The 21,397-nt window shown below is 34.0% G+C and overlaps 3 protein-coding genes across 4 annotated transcripts; 2 read left to right on the top strand and 1 right to left on the bottom strand.

Annotated features, from left to right (window-relative positions):
- Positions 1–1,566: 1,566 nt before the first annotated feature.
- LOC140823262 (transcriptional corepressor LEUNIG_HOMOLOG) lies at positions 1,567–9,128 on the top strand. 2 transcript variants are annotated; one of them, XM_073184509.1, is made up of 19 exons: positions 1,567–1,854; positions 2,042–2,096; positions 2,270–2,346; positions 2,680–2,777; positions 2,879–2,988; positions 3,095–3,390; positions 3,480–3,555; positions 3,657–3,768; positions 4,877–4,926; positions 5,010–5,270; positions 5,984–6,055; positions 6,258–6,479; positions 6,859–6,997; positions 7,092–7,198; positions 7,409–7,558; positions 7,795–7,950; positions 8,056–8,175; positions 8,264–8,461; positions 8,795–9,128. In XM_073184509.1, exons 3-19 carry the CDS (start codon positions 2,315–2,317, stop codon positions 8,936–8,938), a joined length of 2,343 nt encoding a protein of 780 aa, XP_073040610.1. In that variant the 5' UTR covers positions 1,567–1,854; positions 2,042–2,096; positions 2,270–2,314; the 3' UTR covers positions 8,939–9,128. The 2 variants fall into 2 exon arrangements, with proteins under 2 accessions (XP_073040610.1, XP_073040609.1); XM_073184508.1 differs by having other exon boundaries at positions 1,567–2,096.
- Positions 9,129–11,401: 2,273 nt separating this feature from the next.
- Positions 11,402–13,299, top strand: LOC140823261 (cyclin-dependent kinase inhibitor 3-like). Its single transcript, XM_073184507.1, has 3 exons — positions 11,402–11,934; positions 12,687–12,890; positions 12,998–13,299. Exons 1-3 carry the CDS (start codon positions 11,552–11,554, stop codon positions 13,065–13,067), a joined length of 657 nt encoding a protein of 218 aa, XP_073040608.1. The 5' UTR covers positions 11,402–11,551; the 3' UTR covers positions 13,068–13,299.
- Positions 13,300–15,372: 2,073 nt separating this feature from the next.
- Positions 15,373–17,684, bottom strand: LOC140823260 (uncharacterized). Its single transcript, XM_073184506.1, has 2 exons — positions 17,233–17,684; positions 15,373–17,142 (listed from the first exon to the last, which is right to left on the bottom strand). Exons 1-2 carry the CDS (start codon positions 17,341–17,343, stop codon positions 15,793–15,795), a joined length of 1,461 nt encoding a protein of 486 aa, XP_073040607.1. The 5' UTR covers positions 17,344–17,684; the 3' UTR covers positions 15,373–15,792.
- Between the last annotated feature and the right edge of the window lie 3,713 nt (positions 17,685–21,397).

Below are 21,397 nucleotides of genomic sequence, written 5' to 3'. Positions count from 1 at the left end.
TTTTAAGATTAAGATAAAAGATGCAACAAAATCAAACTATATTTAATGTATAAATGCAATTTTCAATAAATAAAAAAATAGTAAAAATCAAGCATCCCAGTGGGAAATGACAACCTTGGATTTATTACAAGCCGAAGATGGGGTTGGATATTTAATATTTTTCTTCCAAATGGGGATGGTAGATTCTCCATTTCGCGAAAATGACACCAAACACTGAAAATGCTAAACGTCGAACATGTTACAACACACCCTGCGCCACGTCATCCTCCAACAGTCTCTTGCCAACCTCTTTTTCTTTCCTTCACTGAATGCCCAGTTGTTCGATGTTTAACATGTCTAACCACTAGCTCTACCAAACCTCTAACCATGCCTTAGGCTCCACTAGATACCCAACCGTAGCCTCCAGCCGAGCCTAGGCTCTTTATGAGCCTGTCAGTTTTAGATGGGTGTTGGATGGATTAAAGTTTGCGTCGTTTTTTAATATTATTTTTAAATCATTATTTAATTTTATATAAATAGTTGATAACGCTTTGGTAAGTGGGGCTTTACGTATTTTTTTAAGAGTAGGTCTCAATTTTATCAATATTTATGATAAAAAATAATATTTTTATCGTAAAAAATAATATTTTTTTATTGACGATCTAAATAATAGATCTGTCTCACAAAATACGACTCGTGAGATCGTCTCACACAAGTTTTTGTTTTTTTTGCAATATAGTTCGATTTTTATATTTGATATAATTTTTTATTAATATATCTTTATTAACCTAATCTTAGAAGAGTAAGTCTTTTGTGAGACGGTCTAGGAATCTTTATCTGTGAGACGAGTCAATCCTATCGATATTCACAATAAAAATTAATACTCTTAGCGTAAAAAATAATAATTTTTCATGGATAACCCAAATAATAGATCTGTCTCACAAATACGACCCGTGAGATCATCTCACATAAGTTTTTGTCATCTTGGAAAGATGTATTGTATTTTTTTTCGAATTTTTTTATGTGTGAAAAAATAAATATATGATATGTTTTGATCTTTCCATGATTTCTTTTGAAACGGTAATTCGAACTATTAACGATTTATAAAATTGAATTCAAAACTATTTATCTATTTTGATCACAAGATCACAAACAAAATCATTAAAAATTAAAACTGAAATTATATCTAAATATCTTATCCATCTCGAACATAAAAATTTGTTTGTATTTTTAAACATGTTAAAAAAATCATTAACAAAACAAAAAATTATAAACAAATTTTTATTTTACATTATATTCGTTCAAAAAATAATTTCATGTTTTTCAAAATTTTAGTTAATGATAAAATAATATTAGTAAATTTAAAAACTGAATAATATACTTGAGATATAAATTTTACAATCAGGTTCAAAATTTATCATTTATTGATATGGAAACTTTCAAGGTTAGAAACAAGTCTCCTCCCAAACCTGAAACTGAGATCCCAACCTGACCGCTTAGCTTAATTAATTAATTAAAGTCACGGATGTGAATACCTATGGTACCTCACCAAACCTGAGGTCAGATCCCAACCTGACCGCTTTTCCAGCTATTTTTTGGGCATTCGCGTCGCTGATGTTTATCTTCTCTCTACTCTCTGCTCTTTGCTCTTTCATTCTGTAAACTGAGCGTCGTTCTTCACTACAATCCAATTCATAAAATTTTCTTTGTTTTTTTGAATTATTTTTTCGGAAGGTTGGTGATTTCGAATAATATTTATTGAGAATATTTACACAACGTTCGTGTTCGTGAGTGTGTACTTTGTGTTGTAATCTTGAAATGTTTGCGGGGTTAATTGATTTAATCTAAGATCGCGATCGCGGGGAGGACATTGGTAAGAAATTTGCGCCCGAGTAGCTGATTTAGTGGAGAAACTTTAAGAATTTGTCGATTCGCTAGTGAATTTTTGAACAAAGTGTGCGGAGCTGAGAGAAATTCCATATTATTTTTGTTAAGAACCCTTTCCGGCAAAGTGAATTTGGCTGATTTCGCGGTTTTTGTTGTGAAATATCTCGAATTAAGTTTTTCGTCTGGTGTTTACGTGGATCGTCAATGCAGGAACTGATATCTCAATAGCGGTAATTCCAAGAGTGTTTTTTATTTTGTCCAAAAAAAAGTACTTTAAAATAGATTTTCTAGATTGGGTTTGCTTAATATTTGTAATTTTTTTGGGGCAAAAAATCGGCTCCTGGAGTTGCGTTCTTTTGTTTTAAATTGCGTTAACTTAATCTGAATCGATTTCTGTGGGCAGTGTTTGACCTTGCAGAGTTCTTTGGATTCGGGTTGAGTATCAGTCATGGCACAGAGTAATTGGGAAGCTGATAAGATGTAATTAATTATTTTTTTGGTGTTTTTTTCCTATTATTTTTCCAGTTGTGGGTGAATTCAGAAGGGAAATATACGTAAATATCCTATCATTTGTTACCAATTTGAGAAACAGTTTCTAATTATACCAATTAATGCCTGTTAATGGTTAATGATCGCTGAGGAAATACTTCTTATCAATATCAAGTAATTCTCTTGCTGTAGATCAATTATGCTATTTGGTTCGCATTTTTCTGTAACGGTTTCAGTAGTTATTTTGTTTGAGTTGATTAAATAACTAAGTGATCGCTGACAAAGGTTTCTGTTTTTTTTTTTTTTGTAATTTTATTTCACTAGGCTTGATGTCTATATTCATGACTATTTGTTGAAAAGAAAATTGCTCAATTCTGCCAAAGCTTTCATGACAGAGGGAAAAGTTGCTACAGATCCTGTAGGTAGGAGATTATTTGAGCTTTGATTATATAATTTGGTTGACTTTTGTTTAAGACTCTGTTTGATTTTGCACTTATATTTTTCATTTGGCTACTATTCTTAGCCATCGATGCCCCAGGAGGATTTCTATTCGAGTGGTGGTCTGTCTTTTGGGACATATTCATTGCAAGAACAAACGAGAAGCACTCAGAGGCAGCGGCTGCCTACATTGAGGTTCTGATAAATTTGCAATTTTTTCCTGGTGCATAAGTTTCATTGCATGGTATATTGATATCCATGTTATGGATCTACACATAATTTTTCCGTGGAATAATGATAGACTCAGCAAATCAAAACAAGGGAGCAGCAACAACAGTTGCAAATGCATCAAATGCAGCTCATGCAGCAGCGCAACGCCCAAGCCCAATTACAGCGAAGGGATCCTAATCATCCCCCCCTCGGCGGTCCAATGAACTCAATTGACGGGATGATAGGACAGCCATCTGCCAGTGTATTGGCTATGAAAATGTATGAAGAACAGATGAAACATCCCCATTCTATGGATTCGGAGACATCAGCCGGACTCATTGATTCAAATAGGATGGCACTTCTGAAGTCAGCTTCAAATCAACAAGGGTAACGCCGTATGCGACCTCGTAATTGGATGTTTTTTAATTGTTTTTGTATTGTCCCATTGGATTCTTATTTCCAAGCCATCGATTCAGACAAGCGGTGCAAGGCAATTCGGGGAGCATGTCTGCAGCTTTGCAGCAAATTCAAGGACGTCCTCAACTGGCCCCTGTAATTACTATACCATTTTTTTTGGTTGGGGCCATTTTGTTTTGATCCCTTTTACTTTCTTAACTTAATGTGCTCAACCTTGTAGCTTTTCATGTTTCCAGGACATTAAAACGGAAGTTAACTTGAGTGCAACTCAGAAGTCTTTGCCCATGGATCCATCATCTATATATGGTCAAGCGATTCTTCAGTCAAAATCTGGACTTGGTGGTGCAGGTAATAGTTCTGAATGTTTCTGCAAGCTAGGTGTTTTTCTGAGAGAGAGTTATGTTATTTTTCGTTATTTGCGGCAAGGTTATTGCTGTACAGACACAAGGTCAAATTGAAAGTTTGGTGTTGATGTTTAAAATAATCAGGATGTGCGCGTTGGTAACATTACTAATTTGATGATGACATGTTTTCTAGCATGATGGATAAAAATCGGAACTAACCAAATACGTTCTTCGGTCTGGATCCTCTTTGGATTTTTCTCTAGGCATGAACACTTAAATGTGCATTCCCATTATTAACGGTCAAGAAATTAAAAACATGGCACTAATTTTGCATTTTGGTACCTGCAGTTATGGTATCTGGGTTTATGAATGATGATTTTGTTCGTATGTAAAAATTATTTTGAGTTGGCTCCTTTCTTTTTTTTATATTAATTTGAACAAGAGCATCTCCATTGGCAACTCATTTTAAAAAATGTCCACTTTGTTCCAGCAAATTTTTTTTTCGTAGCATTTGACCACTTCCCAGAGTGACGCGTTTACTGATCAAAATTGCAATTTCTCGCACACTTACATGCAATCAGAGATATCGATATAGATATAGTTAGATGGTCATATTATCCATTGCATTACCTTTACTACTTCAGTGATTAATTTTTTAGTCTAGCCATGATAGCAAAACTCAAAGGAAGCATCTGAAATGGAAATTCAACTCTAGAAGACAAGTTTGAATGGGGTGTGATTATGCCTAATAGCTAACTGGTGGTGAGAGAAACTATTCACTTATCTTTCCTTGAATCATAAAGATTGGGTTAGAGATGCTCTTTTGACTTGTGACATACTATAAAAATGCAAGCCGGGTGCCTAAAGAGCGAGAATTATGCTGCCATGTCACCATTTCCAATAATAGCAATAATTTGCCACGTAGATTGCAGCATCAATGATGCAACGACACTTGCAATATCAGTAATTTGCTTGTGAAGCTTCATCATACTTGTCCAGATCTTAATTATGTCAGAGTTGCATAATAATTGGATCGTTGCTGTATCAGTTTCCCAAGAGAATTTTCATGATGATTCTGTCTGATCATTTGATTGAGAATCATTTTGTTTCAGGTTTGAATCAAGGTGTTACTGGTCTACCATTGAAGGGCTGGCCGCTGACTGTGAGTGTGTTGTAGCTTATTTGTCTGTTATTATTTAAGGATTAATTTCCCATTGTGGAAATGATCTTTACCATAACATGTAGGGAATTGATCAATTGAGGCCAAGTATGGGTTTACAAGTACAAAAACCAAATCTACAGGCTCAGAATCAGTTTCTTTTGGCATCACAACAACAGCAGGCTCTAGCACAAGCACAGGCACAGGCACAGGCACAAGGCAACCTTGGCAATTCTTCTAATTATGGGTTTGGAGGATTACCGAGGGGTAATTTTAGTGTGAAAGATGGCCAAACTCCCAGAAATGATGGATCTATTTGCTCTCCAGTGCAATCAAATTCACCAAAGGTTATAGTTGTATCTGAAATCATGATTGTTGGCTTATATTAATGCATGTGATCCCCTATGTGATGTAACCATTTAGGTAATCAGATAGAGGACCGATATGTAACTGCCAAATTTTACCCCATTGAATAAATATGGCTGTACTCGAAGTCGGATCGCATTTTCTTCGATCCTGGAATCTGTCAGTTGAGGTTCTCTCACACAAGATATTAGTAGTGAAAGGAAAAAGATACAGGAGGAAAGAATTATATTTCTTGATATATGGTCCTAAAAACTGTTTTAATAATTTCACATAGAGGACCAATATGTAACAGCCAACTAACTATACTTCCTAAAAAATTTATCCCGATGCCTCTCCCTGCCCTTTATTTTCAGTTACTGTTAAATACCTTGGAGTTTTCTGTGGCTAATTTAGATGTCATTTCTTAAAAGTTTTTGTTTAAATGAACAATGCATGATGCTTTCATTAATTGGGCATTGGCCAGTCCTTTTCATATGCTAGACGATTGTGGATTTATTTTACTCACGAACTAGTTTCTGATGAGTATGCGAGATTGGGGTCAGCTCTGCTTAATTGGTGGACAAATACTTAACTCTTTTACACTTCTTACATTTGCTGCTTCTTGTAAAGCATAAAGAGGAGTAGCAGTATGTAATTTAGGTGCTAGTTTGCCACTAGCATTGTCCTTGCTATTAAATTCCTTCTTTATGAACAGATGAAAATGGCCCAATTGCAGCAGTCTTCTTCACAACAACAGGATCAGCAGCAGCAGCAACAATTGCAACAGGTTAGTTCTTTCTTGTAAAGTTGTTGATGAAGGTTTGTTGGATAAACAATAATAAACCTACAAATATGTGTTTCTGTTAATTGATCATATAGCTGCACACATCACAAATACTATCACCTCGTACCGACTTTTTCATAGGCTTGGCGATCCTTGATTTTACCTAACCTTAGAAAGTATATGACACATTTTTGACATGAAACAGAACAACAGGAAAAGAAAACAACACTCTTCATCAGGACGTGCCAACAGTACTGGTACTGGAAATACGGTAGGACCCTCTCCGAGCTCACCGCAATCAACACACACACCCGGTGATGGTATTACTACTGCAAGTAGCCTTCAGCATGTCAACAGCGTGTCCAAGAGCATGATGATGTATGGTGCTGAGGGTACTGGTGGAATTGCATCATCTACAAATCAACTTGTAAGCGCAGGTCTTTCTTGTAGGCTTCCTTTCCTTATCTTTAATGTTCCTTCCCTAAATTTCTGGATGACCTACAAACTTTGGCAACAGCAAGAATCTTGATTCTCCCACATCGAATCGACAAAGTATGTGTTGTACTTACCTATGCCATCCTGTGTAACAAACTGTTTTAAAGTATCCAATTGATGTTCATATGATTGTGCCAATGCGTTTTTGTTATATAAAGATGTTCAGCTTTGTGCCAATGCATTTTTGTCATATAAATATGTTTCAGCTTTCTGGTGAGCTGATATTATGGATTATCTTGTAAAATTTGATGACTCTGTTGAGGAGTATGCACTATGTTGCCATTTAATTCATTGTTTCTTTGCTTTGTAAGGATGACTTGGAGAATTTTGGAGACATTGGTTCCCTTGAAGATAATGTTGAATCGTTTTTGTCAAATGATGGAGGAGATGGAAATTTATATAGCTCTTTGAAACAAACCCTGAATGTGCATAAAACAGAAACCTCAAAAGGTGTTCACCTCAAATGTAGCATATATAAATCTGTTGTTTGGTTAAATGTATTTTGTGATGAATGTCAATTTCACCATTTACAGCTTAATCTCAGGTTTTACATTTGGGGAAGTTAGCTGTTTTCGGACAAGGAATAAGGTGACCTGTTGCCATTTCTCCTCTGATGGGAAGTTGTTAGCTAGTGCTGGACATGACAAAAAGGTATAATCCTGTCCAGTGTTTATGGGGCTGTATAACACAAAAGTGTGTGCAAACCACATGCTGTCTTCTATCGTTGTGCGTCATTGCATTAAGTCTCGTTCCATTCTCTTGATTTTCAATTTCACATGGCCCCACTTTAGATTACTGGAGGAGTTTACTCTTGGTTATTCATAATATTCTGAGTAATATATCTGTCATCACTTGCATTAGGCTGTTCTTTGGAACATGGATACTCTGCATACAGAGAGCACGCCAGAAGAACATCAGCACTTAATTACAGACGTCCGCTTCAGGCCAAATTCTACTCAACTCGCAACAGCTTCATTTGATAAGTCTGTGAGATTGTGGGATGCAGCCAATGTATTAATCCCTCTTGCCTTTACTTAATTTAAGTTTATACTTTTGAATTAACCTGGTGCGATAAAAACTATGAGACACGCACTAGCACATTTGTATGTTACTTATTTCTCAGCTACTTTCACCTTTGAAACTTTATCCACCACCCAAGTATACTGAATCCATTATATTTAAAAAAAAAAAACTTGTATTGCATTTTGCAACTGTAAGTATTTACTTTATTTCAATCTTTTACGCAGCCAAGCTACTGCCTGAATGCTTATACTGGGCATACTTCCCATGTCATGTCCCTGGATTTCCATCCTAAGAAGAATGATCTTTTTTGTTTCTGTGATAGTAACAATGAAATTCGCTATTGGAATATTAGTCCATTTTCATGCACTCGTATTTCAAAGGTCTGTCCTTGAATAGCCATATTTGAATTTTATTTTTCCTATCATAAATACTATTTTTTGTTTTCTAAACTGCTTTTTATCATTCTGGTTTTGCTTGTCATGTAGCAAGGAGGCAGCGCACAAGTTCGATTTCAACCAATAAGCGGACATCTATTAGCCGCGGCATCGGATAAGGTGGTTTCCATATTTGATGTTGAAAATGACAGACAAACACATTCTTTCCAGGTTTGTATGCGTTCTGACCTGTCTGTCATTCCAAGGTTATACTGTGAAAGTCTTTGTTGTGTCACAAAAGTGTTTGGTGATTCATTAGGGGCATTCTGGTGTGGTGAACTACTTGTGCTGGGACCTTAGTGGTGATCTGCTGGCTTCTGTTAGTGAGGACAGCATTAAAGTTTGGTCACTAGCCTCTGGAGAGTTCATTCATGAGCTCAATTCCAATGGGAATCAGTTCCATTCTTGTGTTTTTCACCCAAGCTATACAGCCCTCTTGGTCATTGGCGGACTGCGAGTAAGGCCATCCCCTCTCTTACACACACACATGCAGCCGCACACGACAATCTGTTTAATCAGACTTATTTGGGGATGCCAATCGTGTCCATGTTTTCCTGCCAACTAATCCTGCATCTGAGTTTCATAATGTATTATGCTACATTACCCTAATTCCTTGGTGATGAACTCAAAAAGTCTAGTGTTAGGACTCCCCCAGGCTCGGCAATAAGGGTGGACCCAGAAATTGTGAAGAGGGTAGCAAGATAACATTGTGGGACGGAACTTGCATTTTTAAAACATTATGCATAACCTTTTTAATATATTTCGATAACACCCCTTTAACTTGGTGTAGTCTCTGGAGTTGTGGAACATGGCCGAGAACAAAAGCATGACAGTCGCTGCCCACGAAAACATAATTGCTGCATTGGCACAGTCACCTCAGACCGGAATGGTCGCCTCCGCAAGTCACGACAGTTCTGTTAAATTATGGAAATAAGGTGATAAAATTAACTAGCAATTGGGGAGTGTTGACATGTCTTCGGAACTTTAAGTTTTATAAATTAACATAATATTAATGTTTGTGAAAGCTTAGCAAGTTGGAAGCACATCAACCATACTGTATGATGTAAGATCATCAATTGTGTGAAAGGATTGATATCTAACAGCACATTATCGATTTCTGCTTATCAGCTGGTTTTGTTTATTATTGAGAAAAAAACACTGATGTAGAAAGAAAACGAGCCAAGGAAAAACAGAAAATAACGGAATTCTATTAATTTGTGTGCAATATTTCCTTTACATTTATATTGACACAGCCTTTTGAATGAGATTACTCAGCTAGGTTTTAAACTCATTTGATCAAATATATTGCTATGATTGTTAATATTATGTAATAATTTTGCAGGTTATTTTGTTATCTAACCTTAAAAATGACTTTCTGTCGTGTATTTCAAATACACTTAGGGAGCTTATTTTTTCAGAAAAGTGGTTCACCAGGTCTATTTTCTAAATATCCCTACTTTTAGATGTAAAGTTACCTGGACAAGCAAAAACTAAAACAGAGCTACATATATTAATATATGATCAACTACCATATTTTTTTATTCTCGTGTGATGATAAATAATAGTAATGGAAATTAAGATAATAGTTTCCTTTGGGAACATATGTATATGGACCAATGGGGGTGCATGCTTTTGGCGGGAGCATGAGATTCCTTTTTCCTTTCATGGGACCGGATTCGTCTGACATTAAGGAAGTCCTAATCCTATTTCTAAGATATAATAATTTTTTTTTTATTTTAATATTATCTTAGAATAAACCAGCGGATATCCCCTCTCTTTGTCCCAACCTCACAATTTATAGGTCCACCAACACAACATAAATATATAAGAACGATTCTCATGTGAGATCATATTACGGATCTTAATTTGTGAGACAGATCAATTTTGTCCATATTCACAATAAAAATAGTACTCTTAATATAAAAAGTAATATTTTTTCATAGATGACCCAAATAAGAGATGCATGCATGCTTATTGGGTATGTATGATATAATAGATACTAAATGAAAATTAGTATGGATGCCCATTTTTTTCTTCTCTGTTTATTTTTTGGGGAAAATTAATTTTTTTTTTTCATATATATTAATAATTTTGTGATTTTGATTTTTTACGTTATGAATTTTGAATTATAATCAATTATATTGTTTTTTTTTATAATTTTGATTTTTTTTTTTTACGTAATACTAATATAGTGTCGACCTGAGACCGACGTGGTCGCATCAGAAATGATTTAGATTTCGAAAAATTGAATGACATGAGATTAAGTCTGAATTTTATGGATACAATTGATGCTGAATTAATGGTTGATATTCATTTGCACACGAGTGGCACCACAAAAAGGACAGGTGAGTCAGCCTTTTTTTAGCATTCCAATGAAAACTTTATTATAAATTCAATAATAGTAATGATTATCTCTCTGATTATTTAATACACACTTTCTTCCATTTCTATTATATAATAATATTATATTTTATCTGAATTCATAAGCTTCAACTTTTTAATATAATCAAGTAGGGATAATAATTCCATCCAAAATATATTACATACACTATCTCTCTCCCGACTACATACAATTCAAGTCCAAAAAAGCTCGAGTTAGGATATTTTTGGGATAAGAATGAGACGAGATCAAAATGATCGAGATTTTGAGAGATTTTACCAATTCTGCTAATATTTATAACTATCTTATCCTACTAAAATATTTTTTTTTACTTATATCTACTTTTTTGAATTTTTAAACGATTATTTCACATATAATACATAAATTATCACAAATATATATTTTTTAAATTAAATAATTAAAATATTTTACACAAAAAATAATTTAAAACCAAAAATTATAATAGGACAGTAATATTCATACATCGTTATAAGTATATATGTTATATTTTTTTTTTATCAATATCTCAAATATATAGTACAATTCTATATTTAATATTAATTTTTTTGTTATTTGCTTATATTCTTTTAACTTCTTTTAATAATTTTGAAAAAATCGACACTATTTTTCGAATAAAAAATAGAGTTGGTCTCATGTGAGGTCGTCTCACGAATCTTATTCTGTGAGATGGTCAATGCTCATATTCACAACAAAAAGTAATATTATTAGTATAAAAAGTAATATTTTTTCATGGATGACCCAAATAAGAGATCTGTCTCACAAATATGATCCGTGAGATCGTCTCACACAAATTTTTATCTAAAAATAGGAAGTTTATTGTAAATTTTAATTTTAATGATTTTCTCAATATTGATGAAAAAATTATATCTTGAAAAGAAAAACAAAAAGTCGAAAGGAAGATGACCGCACGGTTTTGAAATGAAGAAAGTATATATATTGAGGACTAAACGGAAAAAACCGAATAGCAATTTTCGCCCTCTAATTTATAAACCCTAACCAGACCCCTACCCCACACCCGAAGAGGAGATATTCTGAAATCTTCCTTCGTTTCCCTCTCCTCCACCTCCCTCCACCATGAAACCCCTTCTCTGTTAGCTTCAGTGATCGTGCCGAATTCGATTTCACGCGCGTAGGAAATTCAGTGGGATGGGAAAGTATATGAAGAAGTCGAAAGAAAGTGGCGACGTTGCGGTGAAGGATGCTTCGCAGTCCTCCCTGGGTGTTCGTACTCGCGCCAAAACCCTAGCCTTACAGCGCGTCCATTCCTCGGCCGAATCGTTGCCCCCGAAGCCGGACCAGTGTTACCTCGAGTTGCGGTCGCGGCGGCTTGAGAAGGCCACTCTTGTCAGGCAGAGCATGCAAAAGATTCCTTCTCCGAAAGATTGTCTAAATTGCCCGGAAAAAGAGGAGTTTGGAAGTGGAAGTGTACCCAAGGAAGAAGAAGGTGTATGCAGAGCGTTTGAAACGGGGGATTTGGAAATCGAGGCTTCCTTCGGGGAAAATACTTTGGTGTCCGAAGCTAGGGGAAGGTATTTACTTTTTAAAATTTTCCATATTTTTTTGTTAGATTTGGGTTATCCATTTGATTTTTTTAAAAAAATTCAATTTTATGCTAATATAGAATTATTTTGAAAAAAATTATGTGGGTGTTATATGTTTAGTTGTTTTTTTTTACTTCTTAAATGTTGTTTAAATAATTTTTCTGCTATTTTTGAATTATCATTTGGCTAGAGAAAACGAAAGCTGATAGTTTCTTCTTCACATTCTCCTTTCTCCTCGCCTTTTTGTTCTCTCTGTGTGTTCTTTGATATGATCGGTGAAGGAAAAAAAAGTAGAATATGAAGGAAGATGTGTTTGCAGGGTTTTTCTTTTATTTTGGGAAAGGGATGTAATTGAATTTTGGTGAAAAAATAGCATAGTTTCTGTTCTTGGAAAAAGAAGAAGAAGAAGAAACTAGCTCAGTTTGATGAAGTCTTTTTTTAGGTGTTGTAAAAAGATTTATTCGGCCTTTGGTTGAAAGATCTATGAGAGGTCCCCCAAAATTCATCCACTTTTAGAATTAGAGCTTACTCCTATTTTCAACTCACATCAGTATTTGATAAAAGTTGGCATATTTCATGTTAGTTGCTTTTGGATTCACAAAAACGTTTTAGGAAATTATGCTTGTGTATGTTTTTGGAAGCTGGAGAGTTTCTTGGACGTCTTTTAGCTGGATTTAAATAAATAGTTTGATAGCTTTGTTCTCTTGTTTCTTTTATTGATAAGTCTGCATTTGGGGCAGGAGCACCAGGGAGAGCACGCCTTGTAGTTTGATCAGGGATGCCGACACTAGCATCACACCGGGCTCCAGCACAAAGTCTGCAACTCTTACTCCTACCAATCAAAGGGTCCGAAATACTCGTCTCAGAAGCATGCCTACAGACTACGAACTCGAGGAATTTTTCACCCAAATGGAGGAGGATCAGCATCGACACTTTATCAAGAAGTATGTTGGTCGTTTCATTTGTTTTACGCTATTGCTCGTACTAAAAAGAATTGACTTGTGATGAGGCAACTAATTCTACATCTTTTTGGTGACGACTTGTCTTGCAGGTATAACTTCGATATTGTGAATGACTTACCCCTCCCAGGTCGCTACATGTGGGAGAAACTGTCGCCTTAGTGGAATATTATTTAGGTGACATTCAACAGTTCCCTGCAACTCTTAGTGTAAAGTGGAACAGAAGCTATGGAAAGACATCTAGTTTAGGCTTATGTAGGATACTAGCTAGGATTGGCGACTCTGCTTACTAACCATTTAGAAGTACAAGTGTAACTTTAGTTTTCAAGAAACTCCCATCCTTGTAATTTGAAGGTTTAACCATAGTCAGTTCTAATCTCACTTTACTATGACATTTCCCCTTCCTCCCACATGTGTCTTCATTTATTCTATATATTATAATTATAGACACAAACTTAGGATGGCCACGGCTCCGGTTACATTAAGGGTATGTCTATGTTAAATCGGGTCTTGGGTTGTTTACGAGTATTAAATATTGTACATGTATGGATATGGGTCGTGTGACAGCCTTCTTGACCAGATGTGTATATTTTACTTATATTATATAAAAATCTATTGCATTCGACAATTTTTTTGAAACTCAACACTTGACAAAGTTTATGCTATTGTTTATTCATGGGTGAGCATACAAGGGTGAAAATCTCTAACTAATTAGTTTGATTATAAAACTAGTTTGATTGTATTGATTTTATAACAAGACACAAATTGCATTATTTCGTTTAATTTATGATTATTATTTTATATAAAAAAAATACTATAGATATAATTATCCAACGGTTCCGGTCCTTCAAATTTCCGACGGGTCTCGGTCACCATTGCCGTCCCAACACAAACTAAAAATGAAGTTCAAACTGATACATTCTAAATATCTAGAAAAAACTAGCTCAACGTGACGTTGAAAAAGTTTAAACTCAATATAGATTCCAAATATCTAAAAAATTCTGTGTATGAATGACCAAATGCGTTATATATATGATGATGAAAATTTCGCTCAGGTTTCAACACTATCTGTCATCACTTCTCTTTAAAATGGCGACACTAGATTTCCAAGTGCGAGTTAGTTTTGAAAAGTTTGATATGTTTAGTTTGGTACTAATTTCGAGTTTCATAAAAGTAAATTGAAATATAATGGTTTTGAACATGTGAAGTAGTGTCGCTGCACACACTTTTCATGCATGTTTCAATTCTGAACATGAGGGTGCATAATAAAGGGCACCATTTAATATACTCAATTGTTGGCTTGTATCTAGTAAATTTCGGCATGCTGTACGGCTCGGCTCTCTACTCCGCAACATTTACGATCACCAAATTTTAGAATCGATGATGTGCAATTCTCCTTTATCCATGTCGGATATATACTTCAACTTCTCTTTATAAAAAACTTATATCATAAACAGAATGCAAAAATTATAGGATCTTGAAATCACCTTACAACTTGTAGAGATTCTATACAAGATTTTAGAAGGTTAATTTTTTATGTTATCGTTCAAAATCAACATATACGTTTTAAGTTCTAGGAAATATAATATTAGAAAAACCATTTTTTTAATCATCTATGTTTGTCTTTGTGATTTTCATTTTTATGTAGTAAAATTTAAATTTAGTTTTGCGTTTTTCGATTTTCGACAATTTTAATCATTTTTAATCGAGATTGTTGACATGACTCAAAGACAGCACCACATTAGCACTACATTGATGTCACATCAACATCATGTCTAAAAATGATCGAAATTGTGAAAAAAATATATTAAAACTGAAATTTGAGACTAAAATCACAAAAAAAAAAACAAATATAAAGAAATTTTCCCAATGATATTTTAAGCAACTTATAAGAGAAACGAAACCAACCCCTTAAACAATGATTTTCCCTGTGATATATTAAGTAACTTGTAAGAGTTGAACTAAACAAGAAATGAAAAAGTAATAATTTTGATATAAAAAGTAATAATTTTGAATGAATATATCGGATAAGAGAGATCTATTTTACGAAATTGTAAATTGAACATTAAGACGTTCATAAGAATTTTTGTGATATGTACACACACACAAAACGTAAAATCGAATAATATCAAACAAAATCTAAATAATTGAGAAAAACGTGAAAATGATATACCCCAAGTTTCGAGTGCTATTTATCGAATTGATTAGCAGTTCCACCGTCCATCGGAGAGCTGGTCGTTGTAGAGCAGACAATCCACTGCATACAACGGTAAGGCTCAGAATACCTTTTTCCCTTGGCATGACCAAGAAAAGAAAAAAACTGAATTTATACAGAACGAGATTCCTTCCTTTGAGGGATTCAGAGTAGATGGTGCAATAGCAGCAGGTAGAGTCTGAAGAATCCACCCCCTTGTGGTCCGCATAAATAGCCATCAGATAACTAGTAAAAGCTGAAAGAACAAAGCCATAGACCAAAAAATTCAGAGGTCCATCAGAAACAAAATATAAATTCAAGTCTTTCACAACTATAAGCCTTCTCACAACAAGACATAAAGCTGAAACTTTAAGTAGAAGCATACGAAGAACTAAGATCATTAGGTAAGAAACATGTTCCAAAAAGTAGGAAAGAACTCAGTTCTGCTCTCTCATTGTTAGATTGGGAGACAAAACTAGATGTGGATTTTCTACCCAAATAAATGTACAGATTCATCATGAGCAAGACCAAACTACGACTTTTTTAGTCACTATGCCAATGCGATTCTGTCAAGTCATCAATATTTCTGTTAAGCTTGAATTTGCATCATCCATGTTAGGAATCACTTTTTATTTTGCAACTTCAATATTTTCAACACAAACTTCTACGTCTACCATTCTGTACTCAGCCTAATCAATTATCCCCTGCCTTCACTTCCATATCTGCACACTTGTTCATGTTCTCATTGCTTTGTTCTATTTCATCACATGGAACAATGATCTTTTTGTCCTTATTTTTGTCTACAAGCTCGTCATTGTTCTTTTCTACTTTGCATTCAGGGTCTGCAATGTTATCATTCTTATCAGCTCCAAATAGCCTATCTCCGTTGTCTACGTTCTCGTAAAAAACAGCATTCTTATGGCTATCATCGTTGCCTTGGGAAAAACCACACCCATGAACATTCTCTTCACAAAATTCATCATTATTTTCCTCCATTGAATGTGCATACTCACGACTATCACTTCCATCATCAGATTCATTCTCCACTACCTCCTTGTGGTCCTCCACTCTATTTCCTCCCCTCCTCTCAAGGCATCGCAACCTCCTTGTCAAGCCCCCTATCTCTCTCTCCATTAAAAACAATCTTTCCTTCAATATCATATTCTCCTCCTCCAGCTGAGCAATATGAGAATCCTGATCATCCACTCGATTCTCCAACACATTGTGATACTCCATCCCACCGACACTGACACTATTAGGGTTATAAATCATCTCAAACCTGCTCAAATCATGGTCCAACCTCCTCTCGACCTCAACATGCTCCTCCACATCACTCTCACTCGAACCTCCGTCACCATCCTCTCCATCCTCGTGAGCCTCCATTTCATGTCCAGGTGATCTTAACCTAATCAACCCCTTCATTGATCCATACCCATCAACACCCCACTCTTCCTTGGCCATGTCCACTAAAACCTCCCGGGAAGGAGAAAAAATAGGAGTCGGCAAGACTGCAGGCGTGACCGGACATGGAGAAACCAAAGACGTGATACCACCACTCTTCTTCGCCCTAATTAAAAAGGAAGTGGTATTCCTTGGAGCAAATGGAGCACACCTGCTGTTACCATAATCATTATTAGTATAACCCATATTCATGTTCATGTTATTATTCTGATTGAACTTTTTTTTGGGGAAAAACTTCCTAGTCTTCAACCGGTTTTGATACTGCAACTCATTCAAACTAGGTAAATTATAGTTACTAAAATTCAAGTTTGCACCACCACCACCGACTATTTTGACACCACCCGTAAGACCACCGCCACTATCGCCCACCATCAGCGATTTATGCTGCTCCTTCCTTCTCTTGTCGTTGGGATTATTCATCCTTTTTCCCTTCCAGCGGCTCCTTGGACCCAACGGATTTTTGAAAGTAGAAGCCGGTGGGTTTACCGAACCGACGTTCGAATTAGGATTAGGGTTTTGAAACGGCAGTTGCGGCAGCAAATGCGGGGGCCACACACCATAGCTCCGATTAATCGGAAGCATCTGTTGATCAGAATAATAATTAATCGGATAACTCGATTCAAAGACCATTGGAATACGTGCACCAAGCCTATAACAGTTCGATGAGATTACCTGAGGCTGAGACTGCTGAAGTTGTTGTGGGTTCATTTGATTCAAACTCATCAAATTAGGATTCATGTTCATCAACTGCTGATGCTGCTGCTGCTGTTGATTCATCATCATCGCCTGCTCGTTAATTTCGAAGTAAATCCTCTAGAATTCGACAAATTCGAGAATCAGCCTAAGCAACCGGATTCGTAATCTCACCAGGGAAACACACAATTCAAATTTATTTTTCCAATCGTTCGACAAGAGGGAATCTAGATCAAAATCCAAATCCTACTCCAAATTATTCCAACAAGGACGCAAGATTTAGAAATGTACTTCACAAAAAAAAAATTCAAGATCGAAATCGCGTTCGGCGCAAAATTTATGGAATCATTCGAATTCAGGACTTGTAATTTTCAATCGATTTGATCAACAGAGAATTTTAGGTTTTATATCGTGAACGATGTAAAGATTAAGAGATTGGGCTCTTATATATAGAGGGAAGCGGAATGAGTTAACGGTCTCGATCAGTGGATGAGGAGTAAACGGTTGAGATTGAAGCGTGTAGTTAGTCGTGTTCCTCCGTAATTCGTTCTTTGGACGGAAAACACAAAGATCGTTCGGTGAGTTGGGGAAAGGAATTAATTGAAGATTTCGTATCAAATTTAAATTAATAGTTTTTTATATTTAATTAAATGAAATAAAATTTAAATTTAATTTTTAAAAAAAACTATGTCTCTCGTGAAATAGTATCACAAATCTTTATCTGTGAAACGGATCAACCTACTAATATTCACAATAAAAGTAATACTCTTAACATAAAAGTTAATATTTTTTTCATGGATGACTCAAATAAGATATTCGTCTTATAAAATATGACCCGTGAGACCGTCTCACACAAGTTTTTATCGTAAAAAAATATATAATTTTTACACTGTTCATTTTCGCCATAAAAATATAAATATTGACCAAATTTGACTTTTCCAAAAAATTTCTTTCGTTCACTACAAAAAGTATATCTTATTATATAATTAAAGTAAAAATCTCTACACTAATTTACTTTGATTTAATTTTAAATTTAATGAAATCTTATGTAAAATAATTATTATATCTTCATTATATAATTTGATTAAACTTTTTATGATTTCTAAAAGAATATTTCATTTTAAATTTTCAAACATATTTTTATCTATACTAACATATTGTGGCACACATAATATGTGTGTTTAGTAAAAAAAAAAAATTAATGAAATATTTTTTAAAAAATATTTAAAAATATAGAAAATTTTATAATATAATAAAACAATCTAATTAATGTGATAAGATGAGATAGTAGAGCTATCAAGTTGGGTTGAGCCAGGGATTTGGGGTTACGAAGGTGTGTGGGATGTACCCTTGGATGTACCTCTGCAGGCACTGCCCTGCATCTGCAGGGGTAAGATGGAATAATCCGGGGTTGACAGCAGGTTGAACAAGTTGAAACCAAACGGTTTGTCTTAGGGCGGAGCAAGCCGAGGCGGACCGGTTGCTCTGTTAAAACATGATTTTATTTTTTTAAGTTTTATTAGATAGATATTTTTAAATTTTATTTCGCTTACTTTGAATTAATTTTAATGATAATTATTTTTTAAAAAAATAATTTTATACATTAATAATTTCTTATAATAATGCTTTTTAATATTTGTTGAAATATTTACGATCCAAGAATTATTTGGGTTGGGTTGACAATTTCAAAATAACAAAATTTATGTTTAAATTATTATTCTAACAAGAGTAAGTCTCATGTGAGATCGTCTCACGGATCACAATCTGTGAGACGGGTCAACCCGACCCATATTCACATTAAAAATAATACTCTTAGTATAAAAGGTAATACCTTTTCATGGATTATCCAAATAAAAATCTGTCTCACAAAATACGACCCGTGAGACCGTCTCACATTAGTTTTTGCCTTCCAACAATATAAATACGCAACACCTGCAGAAAGATATTGATGTGAGTATGCATGTGTGTTCATACAGACTTGTGAAATGATGTCCGGTTTGGAAAATTTAGGCAGATAACACTCAACAACAACAAATTTAAAAAACTAACACTCACTTTTGAAATGTTCATTTTACCCTTATTTTAAATATTTTCAAATCTTTTTTTTTCTTTGAACATAAACTAACGTTTTCTTCTTCTTTCTTTGGGCTGCTCATTTGTTCTTCTTCTTTTGAGTGATATGGTAAAAACAAAATGAGCAAATTCGTGTTTTATATCATATTTACTATATTATGGTATGTTTTCATTGATAAGAAATTACGAAATTAAACATAGTATGAAATAAAGCAAAAATGACTGTGGCGACTACGAGCGACCGAATGACGATTGAGTTATATAGTAAAAATTAGTGAGCAAGTTCATGTTTTATATGCTACTTAATATATAATGATATATTTATATGGATAAGAGATTATAAGATGAAAAATAATGTGAAATAAGCTAAAAATCGATTGAGGGCGACCGAATGATGATTGAGTGATATGATAAAAACAAAGTGAGCAAATTAATGCTTTATATCACATTTACTATATTATGGTACGTTTTCATGGATAAAAATTACGAAATTAAACATAGTGTGAAATAAGACAAAAATGACTGAGTGCGACCGAATGACGACTGAGGGCGATCGAATGGTGACTGAGTTATATAGTAAAAAATATTGAGCAAGTTCATGTTTTATATCCTACTTAATATATTATAATATACTTTTTTTGATAAGAGATTATAAAATGAAAAATAATGTGAAATAAGCTAAAAAGCGATTGAGGGCGACCAAATGACGATTGAGTAATATGATAAAAACAAAGTGAGAAAATTCGTGTTTTATATCCTATTTACTATATTATGGTATATTTCATGTATAAGAAATTTTGAAATTAAACATAGTATGAAATAAGGCAAAAATGACTGAGGGCGACTGAATGACGACCGAGTTATATAGTAAAAAATAGTGATCAAGTTCATGTTTTATATGCTACTTAATATATTATGATATATTTTTATTGATGAGAGATTATAAGATGGAAAATAGTGTGAAATAAGCTAAAAAGCGATGGAAGGCAACCGAATGATGATTGAGTGATATGGTAAAAATAAAGTGAGCAAATTTGTGTTTTATATTTACTATATTATGTTACGATTTCATGGATAAGAAATTATGAAATTAAATATTGTGTGAAATAAGGCAAAAACGACCGAGGGGCACTGAATGCGACTGAGTTATATAATAAAAAATAGTGAGCAAGTTCATGTTTTATATACTACTTAATATATTATGATATATTTTTATAGATAAGAGATTATAAAATGAAAAATATTGTGAAATAAGCTAAAAAGAGATTAAGGGCGACCGAATGACGGTTGAGTAATATGATAAAAACAAAATGAGCAAATTCGTGTTTTATATCTTACGGTATGTTTTCACATATAAGAAATTACGAAATTAAACATATTGTGAAATAAAGCAAAAATGACTGAGGACGAATGAATGGCGACTGAGTTATATAGTAAAAAAATAGTTAGCAAGTTCATGTTTTATATGCTACTTAATATATTATAATATATTTTTATGGATAGGAGAATATAAAATGAAAACTAGTGTGAAATAAGTTAAAAACAATATTTTCTAGTACATCAAGTGGTTCTATTAGATCACTCATATATCACTCCGTCACTCTTTGTATGATGACATTATTTTTTTTTTACACTATCACGCCATTATACTATACTAAAATATAGTGAATAGACCCCAAACATGAAGTTGCTCGTATTTTATATTATAAGAATCATATATCACTCAGTCGCTCTTTGAATTATTTTACGCCACTTTTATATTTTATACTCACACGATTATAATATATTATAATACAGTAAATAATCGACAAAACATTAATTTGATCACCGTTTATACATTGAATAGTACAAAATATCTTCGATTCATTCATACTAAATCATTAATGTTCAATTACATTTAAAAATATATATATCCAACCATCCACTTTCAAAAAAACAATATTTTTTAGTAAAAGTACAAAATAAGCAATAAAAATGTCACAAAAATTAAATGATTTAACATATAATCGGATGACATAACATATCAAAGTGGACGACTGAAAACAGAATTGAGCGACTGGAAACAGAATCA

This window comes from Primulina eburnea, chromosome 2 (assembly GCF_022965805.1).
Source record: "Primulina eburnea isolate SZY01 chromosome 2, ASM2296580v1, whole genome shotgun sequence".
Lineage (NCBI taxonomy): Eukaryota > Viridiplantae > Streptophyta > Magnoliopsida > Lamiales > Gesneriaceae > Primulina > Primulina eburnea.
Note: the sequence above shows the minus strand (reverse complement) of the source record. Positions and strands in the feature narration are given on the sequence as shown.

What these genes read in the sequence shown, in the direction of transcription:
- LOC140823261 (XM_073184507.1), top strand. Translation starts at nt 11,552, where the DNA reads ATGGGAAAGTATATGAAGAAGTCGAAAGAAAGTGGCGACGTTGCGGTG. An exon ending in GTGTCCGAAGCTAGGGGAAG is followed by an intron (nt 11,935 to 12,686) that starts GTATTTACTTTT and finishes CATTTGGGGCAG; the next exon opens with GAGCACCAGGGAGAGCACGC. An exon ending in CATCGACACTTTATCAAGAA is followed by an intron (nt 12,891 to 12,997) that starts GTATGTTGGTCG and finishes CTTGTCTTGCAG; the next exon opens with GTATAACTTCGATATTGTGA.
- LOC140823260 (XM_073184506.1), bottom strand. Translation starts at nt 17,343, where the DNA reads ATGATGATGAATCAACAGCAGCAGCAGCATCAGCAGTTGATGAACATG. An exon ending in TTCAGCAGTCTCAGCCTCAG is followed by an intron (nt 17,143 to 17,232) that starts GTAATCTCATCG and finishes TCTGATCAACAG; the next exon opens with ATGCTTCCGATTAATCGGAG.
- LOC140823262 (XM_073184509.1), top strand. Translation starts at nt 2,315, where the DNA reads ATGGCACAGAGTAATTGGGAAGCTGATAAGAT. An exon ending in AGTTGCTACAGATCCTGTAG is followed by an intron (nt 2,778 to 2,878) that starts GTAGGAGATTAT and finishes TACTATTCTTAG; the next exon opens with CCATCGATGCCCCAGGAGGA. An exon ending in AGCAGCAACAATTGCAACAG is followed by an intron (nt 6,056 to 6,257) that starts GTTAGTTCTTTC and finishes GACATGAAACAG; the next exon opens with AACAACAGGAAAAGAAAACA.